This window comes from Paraphaeosphaeria sporulosa (assembly GCF_001642045.1).
Source record: "Paraphaeosphaeria sporulosa strain AP3s5-JAC2a unplaced genomic scaffold CC84scaffold_3, whole genome shotgun sequence".
Lineage (NCBI taxonomy): Eukaryota > Fungi > Ascomycota > Dothideomycetes > Pleosporales > Didymosphaeriaceae > Paraphaeosphaeria > Paraphaeosphaeria sporulosa.
The window spans coordinates 1,494,435-1,516,513 of NW_017253362.1; the positions used below are offsets into that span (position 1 = coordinate 1,494,435).

General features: G+C 51.6%; 6 protein-coding genes across 6 annotated transcripts; 2 read left to right on the plus strand and 4 right to left on the minus strand.

Annotated features, from left to right (window-relative positions):
- The first annotated feature begins 3,998 nt into the window (after positions 1-3,998).
- Positions 3,999-6,223, plus strand: CC84DRAFT_1141053 (plastidic glucose transporter 4). Its single transcript, XM_018176309.1, has 3 exons — positions 3,999-4,649; positions 4,699-5,336; positions 5,383-6,223. The coding sequence occupies exons 1-3, from the start codon at positions 4,241-4,243 to the stop codon at positions 6,055-6,057; spliced, it is 1,722 nt and encodes a 573-aa protein (XP_018038750.1). The 5' UTR covers positions 3,999-4,240; the 3' UTR covers positions 6,058-6,223.
- Positions 6,224-6,486: 263 nt separating this feature from the next.
- On the minus strand, positions 6,487-8,448 carry CC84DRAFT_1085979 (uncharacterized protein; the record flags this gene model as incomplete). Its single annotated transcript, XM_018174133.1, has 6 exons — positions 6,487-6,691; positions 6,786-6,872; positions 7,093-7,825; positions 7,876-7,917; positions 7,966-8,099; positions 8,351-8,448. Coding segments are annotated over 6 exons (1,299 nt in total), but the record flags the coding sequence as incomplete, so codon positions are not given.
- Positions 8,449-10,515: 2,067 nt separating this feature from the next.
- CC84DRAFT_1173878 (uncharacterized protein) lies at positions 10,516-12,007 on the plus strand (the record flags this gene model as incomplete). Its single annotated transcript, XM_018180063.1, has 2 exons — positions 10,516-10,588; positions 10,731-12,007. 2 exons carry the CDS (start codon positions 10,516-10,518, stop codon positions 12,005-12,007), a joined length of 1,350 nt encoding a protein of 449 aa, XP_018038752.1.
- Positions 12,008-12,239: 232 nt separating this feature from the next.
- CC84DRAFT_1214889 (uncharacterized protein) lies at positions 12,240-12,473 on the minus strand (the record flags this gene model as incomplete). Its single annotated transcript, XM_018182683.1, has 2 exons — positions 12,240-12,393; positions 12,448-12,473. The coding sequence occupies 2 exons, from the start codon at positions 12,471-12,473 to the stop codon at positions 12,240-12,242; spliced, it is 180 nt and encodes a 59-aa protein (XP_018038753.1).
- A 3,701-nt stretch (positions 12,474-16,174) lies between these two features.
- On the minus strand, positions 16,175-17,855 carry CC84DRAFT_1257258 (Aldo/keto reductase). Its single transcript, XM_018184716.1, has 4 exons — positions 17,648-17,855; positions 17,056-17,418; positions 16,777-16,995; positions 16,175-16,691 (listed from the first exon to the last, which is right to left on the minus strand). Exons 1-4 carry the CDS (start codon positions 17,713-17,715, stop codon positions 16,256-16,258), a joined length of 1,086 nt encoding a protein of 361 aa, XP_018038754.1. The 5' UTR covers positions 17,716-17,855; the 3' UTR covers positions 16,175-16,255.
- A 671-nt stretch (positions 17,856-18,526) lies between these two features.
- CC84DRAFT_1194600 (L domain-like protein) lies at positions 18,527-21,920 on the minus strand (the record flags this gene model as incomplete). Its single annotated transcript, XM_018181354.1, has 6 exons — positions 18,527-20,529; positions 20,660-20,891; positions 20,963-21,004; positions 21,052-21,133; positions 21,181-21,642; positions 21,778-21,920. The coding sequence occupies 6 exons, from the start codon at positions 21,918-21,920 to the stop codon at positions 18,527-18,529; spliced, it is 2,964 nt and encodes a 987-aa protein (XP_018038755.1).
- Positions 21,921-22,079: the final 159 nt, after the last annotated feature.

The following is a 22,079-nucleotide window of genomic DNA, read 5'->3' on the forward strand; positions in this document are numbered from 1 at the left end:
GGAGGGGAAGGGAATGGGAAGACGCGGCGATCGGTCCTCGATGGCGAGCCACGTGATCGTTTCTGCGGCGGAACCTTGAGCTCCTGTGTCAAGGACGTTGTAATCTATTGACGATACGTGTGCATGAAATAGTGATCAGTATACCGGCGGTAGTTCTAGGTATGTTGATAGTAACATTGGAGCAATGAGGTAGTACAGACAGACCATCAGAACGGGAACTTGCCAGAAACCTAGAAAGAACGACTTTTACATGGCAAGCGTTAGTGTGACGACCAACTTTCAAATCAGTAAAAGACAGCTTCCCTCAAGTGCGCTCACCATTCATCGCTTGGGTAAGATCGTCTTGCGCTGACAATCGTTCAACCATGTTTTATAGATTGTGGTTCTATGTATGTCGCGTCCACAGATTTCTCCCAAGGATAGCACATCTACAATTACTACCGGATGTAACGAGCGCCCTGTGTCCTCCTTCCCATTTTGAATTGAGATATACAAAAGCCGCCCCCGAAGGGGCTTACCGTGCCGCATTCCAGACCCTTGTCTTGCGGTTTCTCTTTCACGACACCATCCAACAGACAAGAATCTTTAATGAAACCATTTCAAATGTTTCAGTGTGCACACATCGAAACCCGCTCAGCCACATTGAACCATGGCAGCAGATGGTGGGATCAGACTTACGTCAGACATACGACTACTTGTAGCAAGACTAGAATACAACTTTTTATATCTGGGAAGTACTCTTGTCCAGGTTGCAGTCTTAACGTGCACTCGATGTGTAGCTCAAAACATATTGCGTTCTGGCTGGACTGTGTTCGTTCGCAGCGCTCGCTGCTGCGAAGGAGAACAGCAAGGATCTGATAATCGCTTGTGCAAGAGGCACGGGAACCAGACTTGCGTCATCCACTCGAAACTTTACATATATGGAAGGCAAATCAGTTATGGAAGTGGAATGGCCGAGGACAGCGTCGCAGTGCCCATTGTGTTCCACGGAAGAAGCGGAAATAACGCAAGGCTCACCATAGAGATACCTGGCTCTTGTGGAAGGACCTGAACACAGGGTATAACTTTCCGACCCAGTGTAATGATCTGCTAAAGTTTGTACCCCTCCAACTGCACATGGATAGTCCTGACGCGAGACAGGGTACTGGAGTCCCAACCGTCAGTGGTGGCGCACTGTGGCTTGATCATGCGAGCAAGCTCTTCTACCTCTTTAGTGGTGTGTACATGGAACGCACTCCGAATGCCTCTGACCATTTGTGGTTTTCGACATCATCTACAGTACGTGGAATAAAATTGTGCCGGACGATAGCCAACAAGAGATCCTCTGGCCAGCACAAGGCGCTTTGACAGTCGCGTACGAAGGTGTAGCACATTTGTACGGTGGATACTTGACTGATAGGCTGGCCCGAAATGGACAAGCAGTCCATTGATGCGGAATAGTCTCGTATCCTTTCGCACCGAAACGAACAGTAGAGCACTAGTACGGGTCCAACCCTACGGGCCGGGGAACATGCACTACATACAGCTTCGCAACGAGGCCTGCTAATATATCGGCGGCATTGATATGAATAACGGGAACAAAACATATGTGAGAACCTTTCAGTCTCTCCTGGTACCGTACATAGCGAATCTGCATAGACACGAATGGATGTAAGTCGGACTTGAAAGGCAACGAGACATTGCGCTCGTAAGATAGACCAACTGAACTTCTGTTGGACATCCAGCCTTTCGACATAAGCGAATTGTAGGTGGTACTCCCAACGTGCGTCTGGTGACGTCCTCAAGCCAAGCGAGGCTTTTGTCCCAGTGTACTTGGACCGTAGACTACTCCCCATACTACTTGTCCGTCGTCATCTCCTCAGAAGACATACAAAATACTTTTCCCAGTCACATTTATGACGGCATCTCTGACAACGGCTCCGTTCTTGGAGATGGACACATACTAAGTCTACCATCCTTTGAGTGAATGTCGGTTTGCTGCCATCTCTCATTACCCCCAACTGCGCTAACGTCGGCAAGTAGTTCCCCATTCCTGACAAGACACTACGCAAACGTGGTCGACCGCTGACACTGACGTCCCGTAGAACTGAATTGCAAGGCCACCGTGACAAAGCCTTTGAAATGGGTGACAAGCGATCTCAGCATCTACTTTAAGACAAGTTATCTCGCACAGGCGCTCTCGCCAAAAGAATGACAGCTGCCACGAATACATCCTTACAGCCAGCCTCCAGCAGCGGATCCTCGTCGCCCAAGCATGTAAACACGGCGTCACTAAACTATAACATTAACAAATATCCAGAACGAGCAGCCAGAGTGTAAATCCAATCGTTTGGAGTAGGAAAAATATCCCGGCAGCCCAACAACAGCGTCATATGATAAGACGCTGGGGACGGTACATGTTTGTGGTTACTAGGGGGAGTTTTGTGCGTTCTCCTGCAATATGCGTTTGATCTAGAGGTTCTTACTGTTTGTTTACCGGGTTGGTTGTAAAATATGTTCTGGCCACACATTTCCGCAGTATAGAAATATTTGTTAGACAGCGACTTGAGTGTGGAACTAGAGATACTATTAAAGATGTGCACTACGAGGTGGCGGTTTATCGTAAAGTGATTTCTGAAGCCGTGACGGCTTGTTCGATACTATATTCGTTGAACAGTAACTTTGAGTAGTTTTTCGTTCTACACCGTTCATCATGGGCTCGACAGCCGGTTGGAAGAGTTTATATTCAATCCTATGAGCAGTGCGAGGTCGAGTCCCTATTCTGACGGGGTCTCCTCTTTTCAGAAATTTGGTATTTTAGCTAGCTGTCGCTCTTGTCGATAGAGATGGTGGTATCAGCCTCCGCGGACGGTGGTTTATGGCCGGGTATGGAAGTAAGATTGCGGAAGCGGACTGAAATGGACCGCCAGCTACCCAAGGCTCAGCCTAGACTTCTACATAGCAGCTTCCCAATGTTTTTGGGTCTGGAGGTCTATTGTAAGCTCAGTAGAGTGAATCTAAACCTGAGTCTGTCCATATACCGCAGGAGTTTGCCGTTACCAGTGAGCTGGACTGGGTTCAACACTAAGCCCTGATTACCATATGAACGAATCGCGCACACCCGTCTTTGCGCGCAACACCGATACGGTCCAATGATGGATTGTTGGTCCGACCGGCAAAGACAAGATTTGCCGCACATGATCTTTGTGTTTCAGTTTTTGAGATGAAGACAGAATGGGCCGCCTTTGTGAAGACTGTGGCCGGAATTACAGCCAAGTTCTCGCGGTGGGATTGTGCTTGAGGCTCTCGTCATTGCTTCATGATTTCTGTTCTTGGTCTCCGGTCGTACCCGTATGCTTTTGACATTTGGCGCATTAACGCAAGTGTCGCGAAGTGCTAATCAGCGTGAGCGATACCAGAATAGGGTTGGAACGGAAGTCGTACCGAGACCGGCGTAGTGGCAAACCTGTTAAGGCATAGTTCCCGCAGAGCCGCCGACCAAGCTCCGGGTTGGCAAGCTTTTCGCAACACCAGGCATGCTTGGTATGTGTACATCGCATGCTTCATCCGTTAATTTCTCGTAAACGTTTCATTGCTTGACGTCATAGTGCTCTGCACCATGTTTCGAAGCGGCTGTCGCGCAAACTCGGTCATATCGCCGCGCGTCCTCGTGACTGCGCGTTGCGCGACGCGCGATCCACGTCTACAGTGACCACCCCCAAAGGCCTTCTGCAAAAGCATTCGCCACGACGCCATCTATTTACCCCAGGACATATTCTTCTGATCGACACTCTCCACGCAAAAGTCCCTCAACTTCTGCCCTCAACGCTGACAGGGGCAGCGAGAAAGCTCCAATCATAAGCAGCTCGGCGAGAATTTCGGGACGAAATTGATGCCCGCAGAGCCTCATGTGGGCCGCTAGAAGGCTTCTTCGGTGTTAAGCTCCACATCGAACGCCTCAAAACTCGGGCTGATGCTTATTCGGCCCACCAATCTTTACCACTTTGGTGCACGCTAGAGCATGAGCGTACAACGCCCGGTCAAGATGCAAAGATCAGAGTTGCAATGCCTTGCTTTGGGGTCTCCGCGCGCTCGTCACGAGGTTTGATGAGGAGCACCATGGGGATCTGTCAGTCCGATCGATCAGAGCGGGAAAGTGGGTCTCCCCTTGGGGTTGTATAAATGGGGGAATTCCAGTCTCACGGGACGTGTATAGCGCGTGTTTCCGCTGATCCCTCAACTCTCCTACAGCGTGCGAGGTATGCCCACCATGGACGAGAAAGAAATGCAAGCCCCTGCGCTTGATAGCACGGCTACTACTCCTCGCAACCTTTCCAAGGACAAGATCGAGGTCGCCTCCAAGCCAGGCTATGAAGCACCCAAGGCAAAGGCTGAACGGCTGGAGAACGCTCGCGGCGATGAGTCGGATAACCTCATCCACGATCTCGAGAAGGAACTTGAGGCGAGTGGCTACAAGAAGGGTTTCTTCGAAATGGAGTTCAAGAACCCGAAGCACTTCACGTGGATCCTAGTGGCCTTCGCTTCCATGGGTGGGCTACTGTCTGGTCTTGATCAGAGTCTGATCTCCGGCGCGAACCTGACCCTGCCGCATGATCTCAACTTCACGGCCCAACAAAATTCCATGGTCAACTCTGGCATGCCCCTCGGAGGTATGTAACCGCCTTCGAAAGTCTGGAGACTCGGCTAATCATTGCACAGCTGTCGCCGGCGCTTTCCTCATCTCACCCTGCAACGAGTACTTTGGCCGACGTTGGGCGATCATCATCTCTTGCATCTTGTATACAGTCGGCGCTGCACTTGAGGCTGGTGCTGTCAGCTACGGCATGATGGTCGCCGGCCGTGTCATCCTGGGAGCCGGTGTCGGTCTCGAGGGTGGAACTGTCCCCGTCTATGTTGCCGAAACAGTCGAGGCTCGCATGCGCGGTAACCTCGTCTCGCTATACCAGTTCATGATCGCCCTCGGTGAAGTCCTCGGCTATGCTGTTGCTGCCATGTTCATCACGGTCAAGGGCAGCTGGCGCTACATTCTCGGTAGCTCGCTCATCTTCAGCACGATCATGGGTGTCGGCATTCTCTTCATGCCAGAGTCGCCTAGATTTCTAATGCACAAGGGTGACACCCTCGAGGCCTTCAAGGTGTGGAAGCGCATACGCGGCATCGAGACCCATGAAGCACGGGAGGAATTCTTCATCATGAAGGTCAGCACTGAGGAAGAAGAGGCAGAGGTGGCTGCTGGACGCACCAATAGGTTCCCCTGGATGGACTTCTTCACCAAGCCCCGCGCTCGCAGAGCCATCATCTATGCCAACATCATGATCTTCCTTGGTCAATTCACCGTAAGCCAACCGTCCTCATTGTTGACACAAATACTGAACTTTACAGGGAATCAACGCTATCATGTACTACATGAGTGTGCTCATGAGCCAAGTTGGCTTTAATACCTATGACGCCACCTACATGTCTTTGGTGGGAGGTGGGTCACTTTTGATCGGCACGATCCCCGCCATCTTCCTGATGGAGACCTGCGGACGTCGTTTCTGGGCCATTGCGATGTTGCCAGGATTCTTCATTGGTCTTGTCCTCGTTGGTGTCAGCTACCAGCTGAACACCCTTTCCGCACAGCTTGGTGTGTACCTTACCGGGCTCATCCTCTACGAGCTTTTCTTCGGTTCGTACGCCGCACTCACCTGGGTCATTCCTTCCGAGGTGTACCCGACCTACTTGCGATCGTACGGTATGACCACATCCACCGGCTGGCTCTTCCTCTCCTCCTTCATCGTCACCTACAATTTCACCGGCATGCAGAACGCCATGACCAAGACTGGTCTGTCGCTTGGGTTCTACGGTGGTATCGCTGTGCTTGGATGGTTCTATCAGATTCTGTTCATGCCTGAGACCAAGGACAAGACACTTGAGGAGATTGATCAGCTCTTCCACAAGCCTACACGTCAGTTAGTCAAGGAGAACATCAAGAGCTCGATGGAGGTAACCAGTGACTTGCTCCATGGGCGCTTCCACAAGGTGTTCATCCAGAACAACCAACGTGGCCACGAGTAAGCAGATGCGTTGGAAAAGATGAGTTGTTAAATGGTTACGAGGAAAGGATGGTGAAAGGAGGATATTTTCTTGTTGGACTTTCACGAATACCCTTGAAATTTAGATACGAGATAGATGATGGACGGAAGACGAATGATAAATCACATGATTGACTACTTGGGCTGATCAAGGTGGCATCGGCACGTGACGTTTCTGGACACTTGCCTGAATCCACAGTCCTCCGATACATCTAGAAAGCTTCCGAAATTCGCGGCCATTGGTGTGGAGAAACATACCAATCGACCAGTTTCGGAGAGACAGAGTACCTATTTGTTTGTATCTGTTTGTCAGAGAGGTTTGTCCGCGGAACCTGCATAAAGAGAAAGTAGAACCTAACCAAACGAGTGTCTCAATAGTGGAGTAATTTATGTTTGCCAGTCTGCCCACATCTCATCCAGAGACGGGAATCTCAAAATCAGCATTCTTCGACTTCTTCATCAGCTCCGCCCCCATGGCGACCTGATTACCATCCATCTCATCCTGGATCTTGGCGAAGATCTTCTGATTGAAGTTTGCCTCGTACTGAGAGAAAATCATATCAATGTTGACTTCTTCATAGCTGCTCTTGCCGACGGTGTAGCGCTTCAGGTCCTGGCTGACGGAGAAAGAGATGGTACGGATAGCTGTGAGAGTCAGTGCATCCGTCTTTCCATATACCAGCGTAGCGAATAAGAAAAAATGCGAGTCACATACATGCATCGACAGAGTCGGAGTACTCGTCGTACGAGTAGCGAGTCAGCATGATCCAGTACTGCTGCTTGGATGTGTCATTGACGCTAGACGCTTCCAGGATACCGTTGCTGATGGTGTTTAGGATGGCCTCGAGTTGAGTCAAAATCGAAGTGGGGAGGATGAAGCCCTCCAGCACAGCGGTGAGAATGGCGGTGTGGAATTCAAGTTTGCGCTTGGTGATATTGCGAGAGACGTTCTGGTCAGTAATCTTGGCGAACCTTGGAGCCGTCAGCCAGTGTGCAAGGCAGCTAGGCATGTACTTACCAGGTTGACTGTCTAAATAGCCAGTCCCAAACCATGGCGCGATGAGAGCTGCGGGCAAAGGCTCCTTTGGCATCGGCTGATAGAGCTTTCTTGTCGATCTGTAGCTGTACCTGCCTCTCGGATGTGGTAGTCGCCCATGCGGACCAAGAGGCGATCATATCCTTGACAGAAACGTAGCTCTCCCGAGCCTTCCCGGACATCATTTCGGAAGTCGGAAAGTTGACTCGAATGACAGCCGGAGGATCATTCTGATCTCCTGCTCTCTTCATGATAGCAGCCATATCCATGGATGGTGGTGTAGCTTCCCCAGTCTCGTTGCGATCAATGCGAAGCACTTCTGGTAGGTTCGTGATCTTGCCTGTGGCAATCTTTCCCTTTGGCGTTGGCTTCTTGCTGCCGCCGAACAAGGTATCAATCATCTTCTCTAGCTCGGACGACCCTTTCGGGGTCTTGGCGACCTCGTTCTCGACGTCGTCATAGTGATGACCATTGAGATTGCCGTTGGTGATCGGCCTGGCCTTCTCGTTCGGGCCCTTGAAGGCAGTAGGAGAGACACTGACAATCTGAAAGCCAGGAACACTGGCAAAGGAATCGTCTGCCTTTGCTACAGAGGCATTCGAAGATGATTTGCCGCCTTTGACATCCAAGGCAAGAATATATTCTTCAAAGCGATTGCCTGCGGGTCCAATGCAAGACCCAATATTCGGGTAGCCGCCAGCAACATGAACACCAACTGATATATCTTAGTGTAAGCGCCGAGCTTTTGTGTAGGAGTCCACGTACCAGCTTTGAGATCGGAGCGAAGTATCGGGGATCCGGACTGGCCTTCATAAGATCAGCGCCTGAATTGTTCAGCTCATAAATACTTCTTACCTCCAGTAGTATCTATCTTGTAGCTCAGAAGCACATCGTTTGATGCCAAGTCGATATCAACATCCTCCCAGTGCTCATAGAGGTACTGGCCGAAATCGCGATCGCCGGGAAACCCAACGACACCCAACTTGAGGCTAGTCTTTTTAGGTGTGCTCGTGTATTTGACCGGCTCGATGTCTGTGACGGGCTGGTTGAGCGTGATCTTGCACAGCGTCAGTATGGCCATCTCCAGATCTTTGCATGACATACAAAGCCAACATCGTGCTGGTAGGACTGAGCCTTCAAGTACTCTGCCGGGATGGCTGCTGAAACACCGTGGCGATAGATGCATGTTGCTTCTTTGGTGGAGGACGAGCCGTGGAAACCGAAGTATACCTTGATATACTGGAGGTATCCACCAGTATCCTCGCGGTCATACAAACAATGACCAGCCGTTGCGACGGTGGTTGAATTGACCAACCAACCGGTACCGATGAATTCTTGGTCCTTGAGGTTGGTGTAGCAGAGGTAGAGTTTGCAAATTGCTAGAACGACGTCAGCGCAAGTAGGAACACCCTAGGACTAACTTACCCCGATACTTGCCACCAGGTAGAACAGTAGATTCGTCGACAAGAACGCGGTGGTCCCCACCAGCTCCGATACTTTCGGGACGTCTAGGAAGATGAATCCGCTTGGCGGTCTCCTGGTTACTGGGCTGCTGCAGATCCCAGACGCCGACGGTAGTGCTGATGTATATAAGCTAGCAGCATGGAGATTGAGCGAATTCACTCACGGGTTCAAGGAGTTGACGAGCAAGGTCGTCTCGAGTGGAATGTCTAGATCCCTTGCCTTGGGGGCTTTGATATTGGAGCCATTGATTCCGGCCATTGTGATAATGAGGCTGTGATAATGAGGCTGTGATAGTGGTTGGCAAGCTTGATATCACTTGCAGTTGTGATTGTTTGAGTGCTGAATGTGTCTGGTTGTGGACATTGAGAGAGTCGCCTGTCATACTTATACCATTTCAACTGCTACTGGTTGACAGCCGTGAGCCATGATGCCGACTCCTCTGCAACCGATATAACAGTCTAAGCGTCTACGCATACGAGGTCAAGACATCCTCTTGAGAGCTGTGCACCCAATGAGTGGACAGCGTGGACCCCCAAGTATGACGGTGTGAGTGATGTCCGTTGGGACCATACCTGAAGTAGGATTAACATATTCATCTCAATTCGCATACAGCTGTCGTGATTTAAGAAGGCTGCAACCCACCCATGCAGCCACAATGTTGATTCAGTAATCCCGAATGGTCATCTTGACACAATGAGGGGATTATGGTTGTCTACTGGCTGTGCTAGTCAGTGCTCCAGGACAGAGCATTGCCGTTGTGGTCGTGGTGCTCGACGCCATGATTGATCGGATGTAACACGGCGTTGATATCAGCCCTCTAGTGATATGTGGCTATCCTGATAGCTTGTCCTGAAATGGAAATATACAAGCCACTTGTCTTACCGCATTCGAGGGTGCTTGAAGTAAAGAGCTGTGGTATGGGCGTTCATGGGCTCGATTGGGAAGACTGGAGGAACAGCCAGCTGGTGGCTTGCGTAACAGCGGCTGAGAGTCAGGGGTGCAACAACATTAATGTTCAGAGCTAGCTGAGAGGCTGCAGATGGGAGTTCGATGCTGGGTCACATTCACAAGCGAGGAGTGTGTATCTGCTCGAAGTCATGGCTGGACCGGATGAGCATCTTGTGCAATGGAACGAGTGGTATTGCGTAGGAATGCGAGTGTTAGATTCTCGGTTGGAGGCTCGGCAACGCTTGCCCTCGCCTGGTCCGGGCAGCTTCCCCCTCCGTCCCGAAGGCTGTTGCTAGCCGTAAAACATTACACTTTCACTTGCATAACTAGTATTTGACCTGCATTGCATCCAATTCAACAAAATCCGGATATTACATCGACACCTTTCTCGCCGTGCTATTGGCGCTCTGCGCGCCTTCCAACAGACCCCAGCTCCGACTTCTTGCGCCATCGTCGTCAGCTCTCGTCTCGCAAGCACAAGCTCTAATGGCCTCCACCAGTCTAGAGCTACGTTCTCGGCCATTCTCGACCTCGTACTTTCAATGTTCGATAGTGCGGGACCAGAAGGATTCACCGCCATTTAAGCCTAAGTCGACATACGACGTCAGCGAGCCGAAATGCGCCATTGGGGCAGTCTATGAAGCAAATTATAATAATGATCAAGATCTTGCAGGAGGAGAGAAAGGACGCAGTTGGACGCAGATGTTAATTACTTGGTGAAAGACCTTCTTTCCAATAAACTACTGGGATTGAAACGACGCACGGTTTAGATATCTGTGAACATTACTGATATCTTTAGGCTGGCGCTCCACGCCGAGCATACTGTTCGCTATTACCAGAAATTAGCCCTGGTCTAACCGTGTTTGTGGTGTAGCCAAAGCGCTTAGCGCGTACTTGGCGCAATCCGCTCGACGGCTCGACGGGGGCACCCGCAAGGAGCGGACCCCCGAGCAGCCACACGCCTGACCTCGTTCACTCTTCACATCTTCACCTATGCCATTCATCGCTATCTTGATACAGCATTCTTCATCTCTGCTGCCCGCGGGGACCCATCCAGGCTTTCTTCGTGTGTCATGTCCGTGAACGCGACGCGCTAGTCTCTGCCACAAACAACACGTGCCAAACAAGCAACCCTTGAAAAAGAGAAAACGTATGGACCAGCCGCTTTTCTTCGCAATCAACATATTCCTTACACATTTATTCGATAGGCTTGAGCATGATACCGAAAGGCCTTCCTACTGGTGATCCGGCGCTACAATGCCCAACCCCGCGGTCCACCTTATCCCCTGTGCCGACCTCAAAACCAACTTTGAAACGTTTCAAAAGCCTCTCCACCCGCACAGGACCTAAAGATGACCCCTTCAGACAAGCACAGGCTGATTCCAGTCCATTAATTGCAATACCTGACGAAGACGATGACATCTTTGGTACTCCCTGTAGGAAGAAGAGACCTAGCCAACGGAGGCTTCGGGGGTCTAGGAACAGAACAGAGGAGCATAGAGACGATGACGAACTTGCGAGCCTACTTGAGAATTGGCAAGCTTTCCTTACGCCAGAGAAATTGAAACGAAAGGCCGGCCATACGGAACCTCGTGCGATAGGTCCCAACCTGAGACCTACGCCTAAGGGGTCCCCACTTGACAGCGGAGCATGGCTCGCGAGACATCGTTCTCAGTCATTTGCGTCGTCGAGTCCAGTAAGGAGCACTCCTGGGTCAACCCCCCTGCAGCAATCCATTACCGAGGGCCCTCACATAAAAAGGCCACGCCAGGCCATCGCAAACTTGACCCTGAAGCGCGTGCGATGCGCAGATGAAGATGAAATCGGGGACTATTCCTCCGGTTTGCCGCCGCCGAACGCGAAGAGAACGAAATTGTTGTCTACGCCAATGAAGACTGACTACGAAGAACTGCATGAAAGCAAACTTCAACCACCTGCGCCATCCAAAAATGATTCGCCAGGCTCTATCACGCAAAGGTGGCCGCCTAGTCTGGTTAATTTGTCGAGAAAGAAAGCTATACGAACAGCACATGCGAGCACTTCAGGACTGGCTACTCCTGATGCATCTGCTACTGAATCGCCTAGCCCAACCTCATCGGAACGTGGCGTCAGAATCTTCTCCTCGTCGCAGGATACAGATGATAGAAGGCCAGGAGCTGACGATACACTATCAAGTACATCTGCTTCATCAATCACGCTTTCACCAAGTCCGGACACAACACCACGCAGTATCAAGCCAGGGAAGAACCTTTCTGCCAAAATTGTCCAGACGAAGCGAAAGCGAGGCGCGCAAGAAGCCGGACTATCACCAACCCGTCCAGAGTTGAAGCGAGCGAAGTTGGCAAAGCCTCCTGGCAATACAGAGAAACCAACGGCTCTGGTGAGATTGGATCCGAAAACGGACGCGCCGCGACGTAAATTGACCACTGAAAAGTCGAACAGCAACAAAACATGTATGTTGGCACGGCTGTGTGAAGTATCGTAACTGAGGTTAATATAGGAAATTTGGGGTATCATCTATAAATTTTGTCCTACACGCCACGGTATTCATCTTGCATGCGCAAGTAGCCTTCGGCGCCACCTTGACTTCGGTCCGACGTCACCAAGACTGACCGTTTCAGCTCGATGCCAGAGAGACCTGCGCTGTTCTTCGTGGGCTCCCCGCTGTAGTTGTTATTGCTGTCCTCGAAACTCTGACCTCGGACGCGAGATACGATTCAGAGGCAAGGTGGTAAAGATGCAAAGATAATGGCAATGTTGAGTTCGATAAGAGTCCATACGCCGACGTAGAGAAGCGCGAAGGTCGGGTCCTCACGAGACGTCTTGAATTCCTTCACAAGCGCAATGTGCACAACTGAAATAGCCGCGGCACTGTTGTATGATTAGCTGAATTGGTACCCGTCGCAGTGCGCATCAGCCATTTACAGTGATTCAAGTCCTGCGACCGACATGATGCCAATGCGCGTCTTGGTACTCAAAATCAATTGCCAGATGATTGGCAGCGGCGTCCCGCTTTTCTGGTATTTACCAGCCTGGTGATATATCTGCCTCGTTGGGATTGGAGGAACGATTGCGCGAGGGCAGCGATTCTGAAGAGGGTTGCGGCGGACAGGAAGACGTACAAGATGTATGGGCTATGGATTAGCTGTTGGTTGGCGAGCCCGGCGGTCGCGGCTTATATGTAAGTCAGTGGATCTTTGATTTTGATTTTTTGGGGAATTGGAAGGAATTGTTTGTACAGGGTTGTGCCCATGTTCTCTTGTATTGGTGTGTGCATGACGTAGCGGGGCTGCCGTTGCGTTCTATGGGCTATAAATGACAAATCGAGACAGTACAGAAGTAGCTGAAGTTCCCTCTCGCTACATCGTTGGTGGATGGATTTACATGTCCTCGGCCACAAGCAATAAACTGTCTATTTGACGACGATGTTGTTCTTGAAGTTTAGATTACCCATCTTCATTTCAGGACACGACGAGGAAGGACCGCACTCATGCCTAAGAGAAGTGCACGGAGACCAGTACTATCAAGGCAGAACTTGAATATGAGACACTGTTAGTGGCAACTACCATTCAGTATCATTGCGCGGACCCACGCTTGGAAGCTTCCCATAATCACATACGCGACCAATAAACTTCGTCGCAGCCGCAAGCTTGTAGGTTCCAGGAATGTTTCCGGTGAAGTATGGATCACAAGCATGGTAAACCTGCTCTAGACTGAGCTAGTTGTAGGAGTACGTAGCTGATCACGAACGCAGCCAATCAGTGGCCTGCAAATCTCAAGCCATCGTTCAAAGCAAACAACATTCTATTCAGAGTTCCAGACAGCACATGTGAGAGACTTATCCTTGTTTGAGTATAAGTATCATGGGAAGTTATACCGTCGTACTCTCAACAGTACCGTACCGTTTCGCTTGTCACTCCCTCTCACCCTCGTAACCTCTTGGCGTTGCTTGATCTCACAACAATCTCCTTAGAGTCCAGTATGTCCTTCTCTTGATTCATATTGCTCATTGGCTTGCGTGTTGCCATTTTAACCTCCAGCATAGGACAATGCGTGTCAAATCCAAGAGCGATGTCAATTCCGGCAACTCCAGTCTGAGATAGGAACCTCTGTCTTCTTCCGATGATGACATTTCTATCGCTGAGAACCGCGAAGGCATCGTTTATTACTCCGAATGGGTAGTCAGAAAGCTACGCGTGGCATACTCGGGTGCTATCCAGGCCACACTATTCTCAGATGTCTATTCGGTCTCTATATATTCATTCTCGCCTCTATAATTACTTCCATCCCTTAGATCCCAACTCCGATGGATTCAGTATCCAATGGGTCTACAGCCTTCCAGAATTGAAAGCCGGATAATTGATTCCACTCCCAACACCGCCATCTTTCTGGAATGTTATACTAACTGACACACACACCCTACTGCGACCCATCAATTACAGATGGAGGGCCCGTTCGTTTTGGAATCTGCAAGATCCCTCCGACCGGCTCTCCAATATTCTGTTCTCTGAGTGTCTCAGTTGCGTTACCCAGTCCGGATACTGAGGAAGCGACTGTTGTCAGCACTCAGATTCTCAACGAAATACTTCAACTTCGTGGACTTGAATTTTCAGGAAGTACTGCAACCTAGCTGTACACGTGAGAAGCCAGAACTAGAATGTGTCCACGGTTGTCCACTACCAAAGCACGCGAGGAAGATAAGAGAAAGCTGACCAGGCGCAGCATTGGAAATTCATGAATGAGTTTCATATCACATTCAAGCAAACTTCCAATATGCATGTATTCCTTCTACATATGCAAGTTACACAAAAAGACGTATCGCCGCCCCATTCTTCATGACTTCTTGTCCAACGGTGGCTAAGGCATTGTCCTTGCATGCACGGTGGTACCGAACCTTGCCTCTTATGATGCATCCCCACGCTCCTCCCTAGTGCCAATCAGCTGCCATGCATGCGGTGAATGATTGAGGACCTTAAATTCTCCTTATTCTGTATCTTCTGCCCACGTTTGGCGCTTACGCCTGGGCCTGGGGCTGAGCTTGTCCCAGTCGGCTTCACCACCCCTAAGCTTCTGCACATGTCCGGTCTCCACGATATGACCGACATATACGGCTTCGTCTTCATCGTGTGCCATAGTGGAATCTAGTACTTGACAGAGACCATCTGCATGATGCTTGCATCGCGCTCTTCTGCATGCCTTCCCGTTCTGAGAGCAATTATTACAGATAACGCTAGAATCACATCTGCGGCTGTGAACGTAGCATTGGATGCATGTGGGGAAGCTAGAGCTTTTGGGGTGGGTAGAAATGCTGTTTGTGAATTAGACGTGAACCATGCGATCGAATACCTGCAATGACTTGCTCCATCTGAGCTGTGGTACGCTTGCTTTGGATCGGGAAGTTTGACTGCTGAGCCATCACGGGCACGTCCGAGCGCGCAAGGTCCTTCGCATACGTAATATCAACCAGGCGTGAGGGAGTGCTGGGCAGTGTTGATGGTATCTTTGGCAGCGAGTCAAACATTGACGTAATGCTTGAGCCATCCTCTGGGCTTGCTTCGCCATTCGTTGTGCCTAATCGCAAGGTTGATTCGACTGAGCGTGTATTGTAGCGGAAATCAGTGTCGGGGATGTCAACGCCGTGCGAGTGGTAAGCGTCGTCATCGTTATGGATCGCCCTGGTGGGGTTGCTAGAATCGAGTAGGGGAAGCCGAGCGCGCGATGTTGCGCGACGTTTGCCATATCTTGGAGCTCGCACTTGGCAGCGTTCTTCTGGTGTGAGCCACGGTGCCGCTGACGGTCGAATAAAGCCTCGAAGCGATTCCATGAGGTCTCGTTCATTCCCCTGAGCGAAGAGATACGCGACTCATACGCTTGCCGCTGTAGCTCAGACGCCCGCCGCTCCAGCGTCAGCTAAGCCTCCAACTCTGCGACTTGCTTTTCGACGTCGGCAACGCGCTGGAAAAGTGTATTTCCGTTCTTGTTCATGTATGCAGTGGATGGATGAATATTTACAGTGTTCAGAATCAGCTCAATGCCGCCTTCCGTAAATTGGGCTTCAATCATATTGAGCGTTATATTTTCGTTAGAAGGGACTTGACGCTTCGAATGGTCTATGCCGATTGTGCGAGGTGGGGTTGTCGAACGTGGAAAGCGGAAGTGAATTGACCTGAGAATATGGGTAGCCTGGGTGCAGCATCAACAAAATTTGCCTGCAAGGCAAAAGTGAATGGAGCCTCCTTGTAAGCCTAATCATGACGACGTCGCATCGCACGTTGCATCGTACAGGAGTCATCGTTGGCTATTTCCATCTTGTCAAAATCTCACGCGATCTTGATTCAGAAAGCAGTTCAAAACTGCTTGCGTTCTACTGCCTTATGCTGGCTTTGTCCATGCCACGATTGCTTCCCATGCCAAAGCTCAATATCATGAATCTTCTATGCGTGAAGGGTGTGGACGCCCTTGAATCGCCTCATCGGCCGGAGAAGCCTGGTAAGGTAACACCCAAAGGCTCCATTCGAATTCAGTCAGGCGGAAATGGTACCTGAGCATATCCATACTCAGGATGTACGTCTTCATGAACTCAAGATCGTGGATCACGGGCAACATCACCCGATTACTGGACCAAACGACAAAGTGTCTTCAATGTTAAGCTCGCCCTATCCAATGAAATGGAACAACTAGCAGGAAGCAGTCAAATAGACATCAAGCGAGTCTCGAGTCCGCAGTGAAATACCTACCACAACGGCGCCACCCCCTTAGCGACATACGCCCCCTCCAACGCCTTCACATCCTCATCCTGCAGCACGAGCCCGACCGCCCCGACCGCCTCATCAATCCGCTTCTCGCTCTGCAGTCCCAAAATCGGATTCACACCCTTGCTAAGACTCCACGCGGTGGCCACCTGCGCCATGCTGACACCCAGCCTCCCCGCCACCTCCTCGACCTTATCGACAATAGCTTTGTCCGCGGAGGTAGACGCGAACATGGCACTAAAGGCATTGCTGTCGTTGCGGAAGGAGGAGGTGGACCAGGGGCGCGCGAGCTTGCCCTGCGCGAGGGGCGACCAGGGGATCAGCCCGATGCCGGCGTGCGCGCAGTAGGGGTGCATTTCACGCTCCTCCTCGCGGTAGAGGAGGTTGTGGTAGTTTTGCATCGAAATGAACGTGTGCCTGCGTGTGCTGTCAGCTGGACTCCCATGCCAATTGGAAAGAAACTCCAGACGAAGGAGTAACGGAGGGGAAACATGTAACATACCAGCCGTGCTTTTCAGCAACGTTGTTCAGCATCTGGAACTGCCACGCACTCATACTACTCGCGCCGATATACCGTACCTTGCCGCTCTCAACAACATCGTTCAAAGCCTTCATAATCTCCTCGGGGGGCACATCCTCATCAAACCGATGGATCTGCAGCACATCGATATACGTCCCGAGTCTCTCCACACTCCTATCGACCGCATCAAGGATGTGTTTCCTGCGCAGGCCTAAGGGTTAGTCGTTTGATAGCACTGCCAATCGCAACAGCAACACTGACCTGCTCAACCCCACACGATTCACCATAACCCCATCGTTGACCATCGCTTTTCCCAAATCGAGAGCGCCATCTTCCCCCACTACTTCGCCCTCGTCCACGCCGAAGAAAACTTTAGACAGCAGCACGAGCTTCTCCCTCGGGATCCCATACGTCCTAATCGCCTCCCCGATGACCTCCTCGCTTTTGCCCTGCGAGTAGAAGTCCGCAGTGTCCCACGTGTTGATCCCCTTGTCGAAAGCGTATTTGAGCAAGGGAAGCGAGGCAGCAGCGTCCAGGACCCAGGGCCCGATGGAGGACGTAGGACTGCCGAAGCCCATGGTGCCGAGGACGATGGCGGAGATTTTGAGGCCGGAGCGTCCGAGGCTGGGGCTATGTTAGTATGCGTTGTGAGGAGAGGCATTTTTCTAGACAGGAAATCTTTCACGCGGACCATGAAGTAGTGTCCCAGAAAGCTAATACATAACGATATGGTACCGCACGAATGGATTGTGACTGCCGCTCAACAGTAACCCCAAATGAAGCGTTGTGAGTGGACGAAGGGGTAGGTAAGCTAGCTTGGCTTGGGTAAGGTGATATGAGAAGGTGTACAAACCGTGTGTATTTCATCTGCGGCTGAGTTAACGTACTCGCCTGGGCTGCAAGGATGTCTTTGAAGGGCATCTTAGATAGTGTCTTGGTGTAGTGGGCAGGTGGCTTTGGTGTGATCAGGTATTGCGTGGATCCGATCGATGGGGAGAGTACGCTCAGTTTCCAGTACTCTTCCCTCCTTCGCACTTCCTCCTCCTTTTTATACCTCCCACATCCTATTCACCCTCCCCACTAACCACGAATTAGTCCCTCATACAACGCACAAATAAACCATCACTAACTAAAACATCTCCACTAGCGTGGCTGTCGCGCTAAATCCCCGACAGGACTCCCAATGCGGGTATACCTCGCACTCCACCCCTTCGCGCACAGGCCAGCATAGATGACATGCACGCTGTCATGCAGGCCGCTTGTGGCGTTACGTACGCTGCCTCCGAGTGCGAGGCTGAGGCTCCGCGCGTGTGCGTGCGCGGGTTGGTCCGAGACGGACGACTTCGCGGATGAATTAACGTTGGGCCGAGATAGAGGCGCGAAGTCGGAGTTGCGAACCTGAGTCGGACGAACCGCAGAACAGGAACTATTCATCGTCAGCGCAACAACCCAATCTTGCGCTCGTAGACAATGCATTTGAGAGAAATATTCGAGTGATAAAAACGATGTATTACAATGCAAATTAATGGTATCGGAGTACTCATCCAAGGTTAGGTAATACAGACAAAGCAGAAACCGCGGTGAAGGCAAGAAACTGCGGCTTTTGCAATGGCACAAGGCAAGACGTTCCAGACATCTTCCTACTGGATCAAATAACCAAGGTATCAATCAATCTCAAACGCCTCCCAGCAAAAACAAAGAATCCCAAAAGTTGTGCAACGAAACGAAGTGCCTAGAAAGCCGGGCTCCCAGGGTCGAATTCATCGGTAGGAGACGGTATCTTGTCTTTCAGCCACGTCAGCACAGCATCAGTGCCCTTCTTGAGCACCGCGTAGTTCGGCACGCGGAACTTATTGCCCTCAACGTCTAAACTCGTTAGTGTGCCCGCCAGCAACCCGATGTGAGGTTCCAAGCGCGCAATCTCGTTGTTGCTCAGGCTGACGATTTTCAGACCCTCAAGCGACTCGGCAGACACTTCGTCGATGCCGTTGTCGGATGCGAGCAGGGTCAGGAGCGCGGGGTAAGACTCGCGCAAATTTGGCAACGATCCGGCGATCTTGTTGTTCGAGACGTCGAGATGATGTAGACTAGGTGCCGATAGCTTGGAGGTAATTGCATGGAACGACTTGAGCTTGTTGTTGCCGAGTCGAATTTCGCGAAGTTTAGGGAGCTCAAGGCTTTCTAAGAGTGGATCGGTAACGCTGTTCTTGGACAGGTCAAGAACGGTTAAGAAGGAAAGTTGCGCTACGGCCATAGGTATCCTGGTAAGTTGGTTTTGCTGTAGATATAGCTGCTTGATGTTATGCGACTCGGCGAATGATGCCAGTTCGTCTTCATCGACTTCAGTCATGTTATGAGAGGAAAGGTCGAGTGCACCGGAAGGCGTCAGTTTCCAGCCGTTGATTTCCGCTTCCAGGTCCTTGATACCAGCTAGATCCTGGAGCATATCTCCGTCGGGCACTACTCCAGGATCCAGCTTTGACATGAGATCACGCTTGATGTCTTCCGCATTCATTGTCAGGTACTTGCGCTCGCGAAGTGGATTGGCTGCAAGCGTCAGATTCTCCAAGCCCTCCATGAGAGCTATGCTTTCATCTATCTTGTTGATGCTGTTTGCTGTAAAGTCTGCATTCCGTAGCTGCTTCAGCGAGCAGAGCCCTTCCGGGAAGGTCGACAGGCTGTTCTCGCCAATGAGCAAAGTTACTAGATTGGTCCAGGCAGCCATGTTCGGCAGGCTAGACAACCTGTTCATCGAAAGATCAAGATGCTTCATAGAAGGAAGCGAAATTGTGTCCGAGGTACAGAGGCTTGTGAGCTGATTGTTGGCGAGACTGAGGGTCTGTAGATTCGAAACAGTCTCCACCTCGAAAAAGGTGCCACTAAAAGAATTCTTAGACGCGTTCAAATCGACGACCGGCATGGATGTGAACACATCGTTCGGGAGACCAGTGAGTTTGTTTTCGGCTACATTCAACACCTTGAGATGTGTAAGAGCTCGGATTTCTGGTGGCAAGCTGGACAATCGATTTGCTTGCAAGTCCAATGTTTCCAACGAGGTCAAGTTCTCAATCTGGCTGGGGAGGGCGCCTGTGAGTTGATTCTCCGCTAGCTTGAGCTCGCGCAGAGTAGTAATCCCGAAAACAACAGCTAGCGAGTCGGTGGTCAGTTTGTTCCTGGAAAGATTGAGTTTGGAGAGTTGCGGCAGTCGGCCCAAGCCTAGTGGGAGCTCTCGGAATGCGTTGCCGTGAAGGTCAAGATTCAGGATCCCACCAAATTGTGGGACTACGTCCTCCGACTCCATCACGGCATCGTAGTCGACGTAGGGGAACATGGAATCGGGGAGGACATGAAGATTATTGTCGGCCATTATCATGGAAGTGAGGTCGACGACCTCGCCCCATGCGGTATTCACCTCGGGATCGTATTCGTACATTTTCAAAACTTCTTCGGGTATCTCGTCCAGGTCCATTGCAGCTAGATTAAGCCTCCCATCTGCGCGGGCAGCATCGACGCGCTTTCGCAGCAGAGACGCTCCCTTAGGCCGCTGGTTGAATGGATCGTCCAAGCCGAAGTCGAAACTAGCAATTTCGACCGGGTCCGGTATGATAGCATCGCGCGGTGGGGTGTTGGTGCGAGGACGCGGGGGGCTTGTCACGTTGGCCCGTTTCGCCGCTTTTGCCTTTGCGATTTGGTCGCGCAATGCCTGAGAGGAACTGGGTTTGGGTGTGTTGGCATCTGCACTATCAGGTTTTTCCGAACGTTTCGCAGCTTTTGCTTTGGCAAGTTGTTCTCTCAGTGCAGCAGAGGAGTTTCCGGTCTTCCGAGCCGTTTCTGGTGTTTTCTTTGCTGATGCAAGTGTAGATACTGGTGAAGTCGCCGGCGGTGATATAGCTTGACCAAAAGTGCCTGCAATAGAAGTCCGTAATTTCGGCGTCCTCGCCACCGCGGTGTTGCTGTTGGATAGCGGCCGGACATTTGGCGTTGACTGCAAATTTTGAAACTGAGAAAGAGGCGGCTTTTTTATCATGGAAGGAGGTCGGGCGATGGATGATCTCTTGCTGGGAGTTCCAGATGTGCCGGTCATGGAGGCACTGACGCTACGCGGGGCCGTCATCGAACCTGGTATGTTATTAGCTTGATTCGTCCGAGCAAATATGGGGTGACATACCTCGCTGAGAGATAAGAGTGCCTCTTTGTGGTGTAGCCGGCACTGCTAGTGGCGTGCCATCGCTCGTAGTAGGTCGTCTTCCATTTGACAACGCTGAGGCAGGTCTCGGCGGCGGACCCATTGAGTCCCCACTGTTGAAGAAGCTCGACCTCCGACGCCCCTTGCCACCGGCTGGTGAGGAAGGTAGTTGAGCCAGGCTCTCAATGGTCCGGTCTGACAGAGACGGACGCGACTTTCTCACTGCCGGTGCGGGCGCATCTTCATCGATATCTAGCGCATACTGCGGCTCGGTTTCATGAAACCCTGCTCTTGAGCTGGCCCTCGAAGACGCTCTCGAGGCGGAGCGAAATGCATCCAAGTCGCCCAACACGTCGTCGTTTTGTGCTCCATTGTGGGCTTTCGCCGGCTGGACGCTGGCCCTGGTCTGTCGCGACGGCGGACGGCCAGTGGGTTTCTTGAACACGGGAGCGTCAGCGGCAGAGTTTCGGCCTGCAAGACTGGGAATGGAGCGTTTGGTGGAGAGCACAGATACTCTGTTCGAGCTCGGATTGGCAGATGCCGGGGGGACAATGGATGATCGGGCGAGGGACGTTCTCGAGGGCTTCTTCTGCAGCGACGGCGGCGGTTGGCTGATGCGGGATACTGAAGACAACGAAGGCTTCTTCTGCAGCGGCGGTTGACTAGCACGTGAGACAGAAGAGAGCGAGGGCTTCTTCTGCAGCGGTGGCTGGCCGACCCGTGAGATCGACGACTGCGAGGGCTTCTTCTGCAGGGCCGGCGGCTGACTGGCGCGGGAGACTGGTGAGACTGCAGACAGCGATGGCTTCTTGCGCAGCTGCTCGGTAGACGGGGTGGAGCGCAGCTGGCTCTGGCTGCCCGCCGGCCTGAGCACGGGGAGGCGCGAGGTCGGGCGTGGGATCCCTGACGACGGGCGTGGGATCCCGGAAGGCTGCTCCATCGCGGTCGTCGAGGGACTTGCAACGTGTCGGCGCGTGTTGTTCACGCACGCTCAGAACGATCCATGGCCAACCACGCGGAACAGACTCGGAGGAGGCGCTCGCGACGGCGAAATGATTTGGTATGAAGGGCAGCAATTCGAGAGCCGGGCTCGCAGGTG

Coding starts and splice junctions, on each gene's coding strand:
- CC84DRAFT_1257258 (XM_018184716.1), bottom strand. CDS start 17,715: ATGCCCTTCAAAGACATCCTTGCAGCCCAGGCGAGTACGTTAACTCAG. Junction 16,996..17,055: donor AATCGTGTGGGGTTGAGCAG/GTCAGTGTTGCT, acceptor AGGCCTGCGCAG/GAAACACATCCTTGATGCGG. Junction 16,692..16,776: donor GTTGCTGAAAAGCACGGCTG/GTATGTTACATG, acceptor CAGCACACGCAG/GCACACGTTCATTTCGATGC.
- CC84DRAFT_1141053 (XM_018176309.1), top strand. CDS start 4,241: ATGCCCACCATGGACGAGAAAGAAATGCAAGCCCCTGCGCTTGATAGC. Junction 4,650..4,698: donor CTCTGGCATGCCCCTCGGAG/GTATGTAACCGC, acceptor ATCATTGCACAG/CTGTCGCCGGCGCTTTCCTC. Junction 5,337..5,382: donor TCTTCCTTGGTCAATTCACC/GTAAGCCAACCG, acceptor TGAACTTTACAG/GGAATCAACGCTATCATGTA.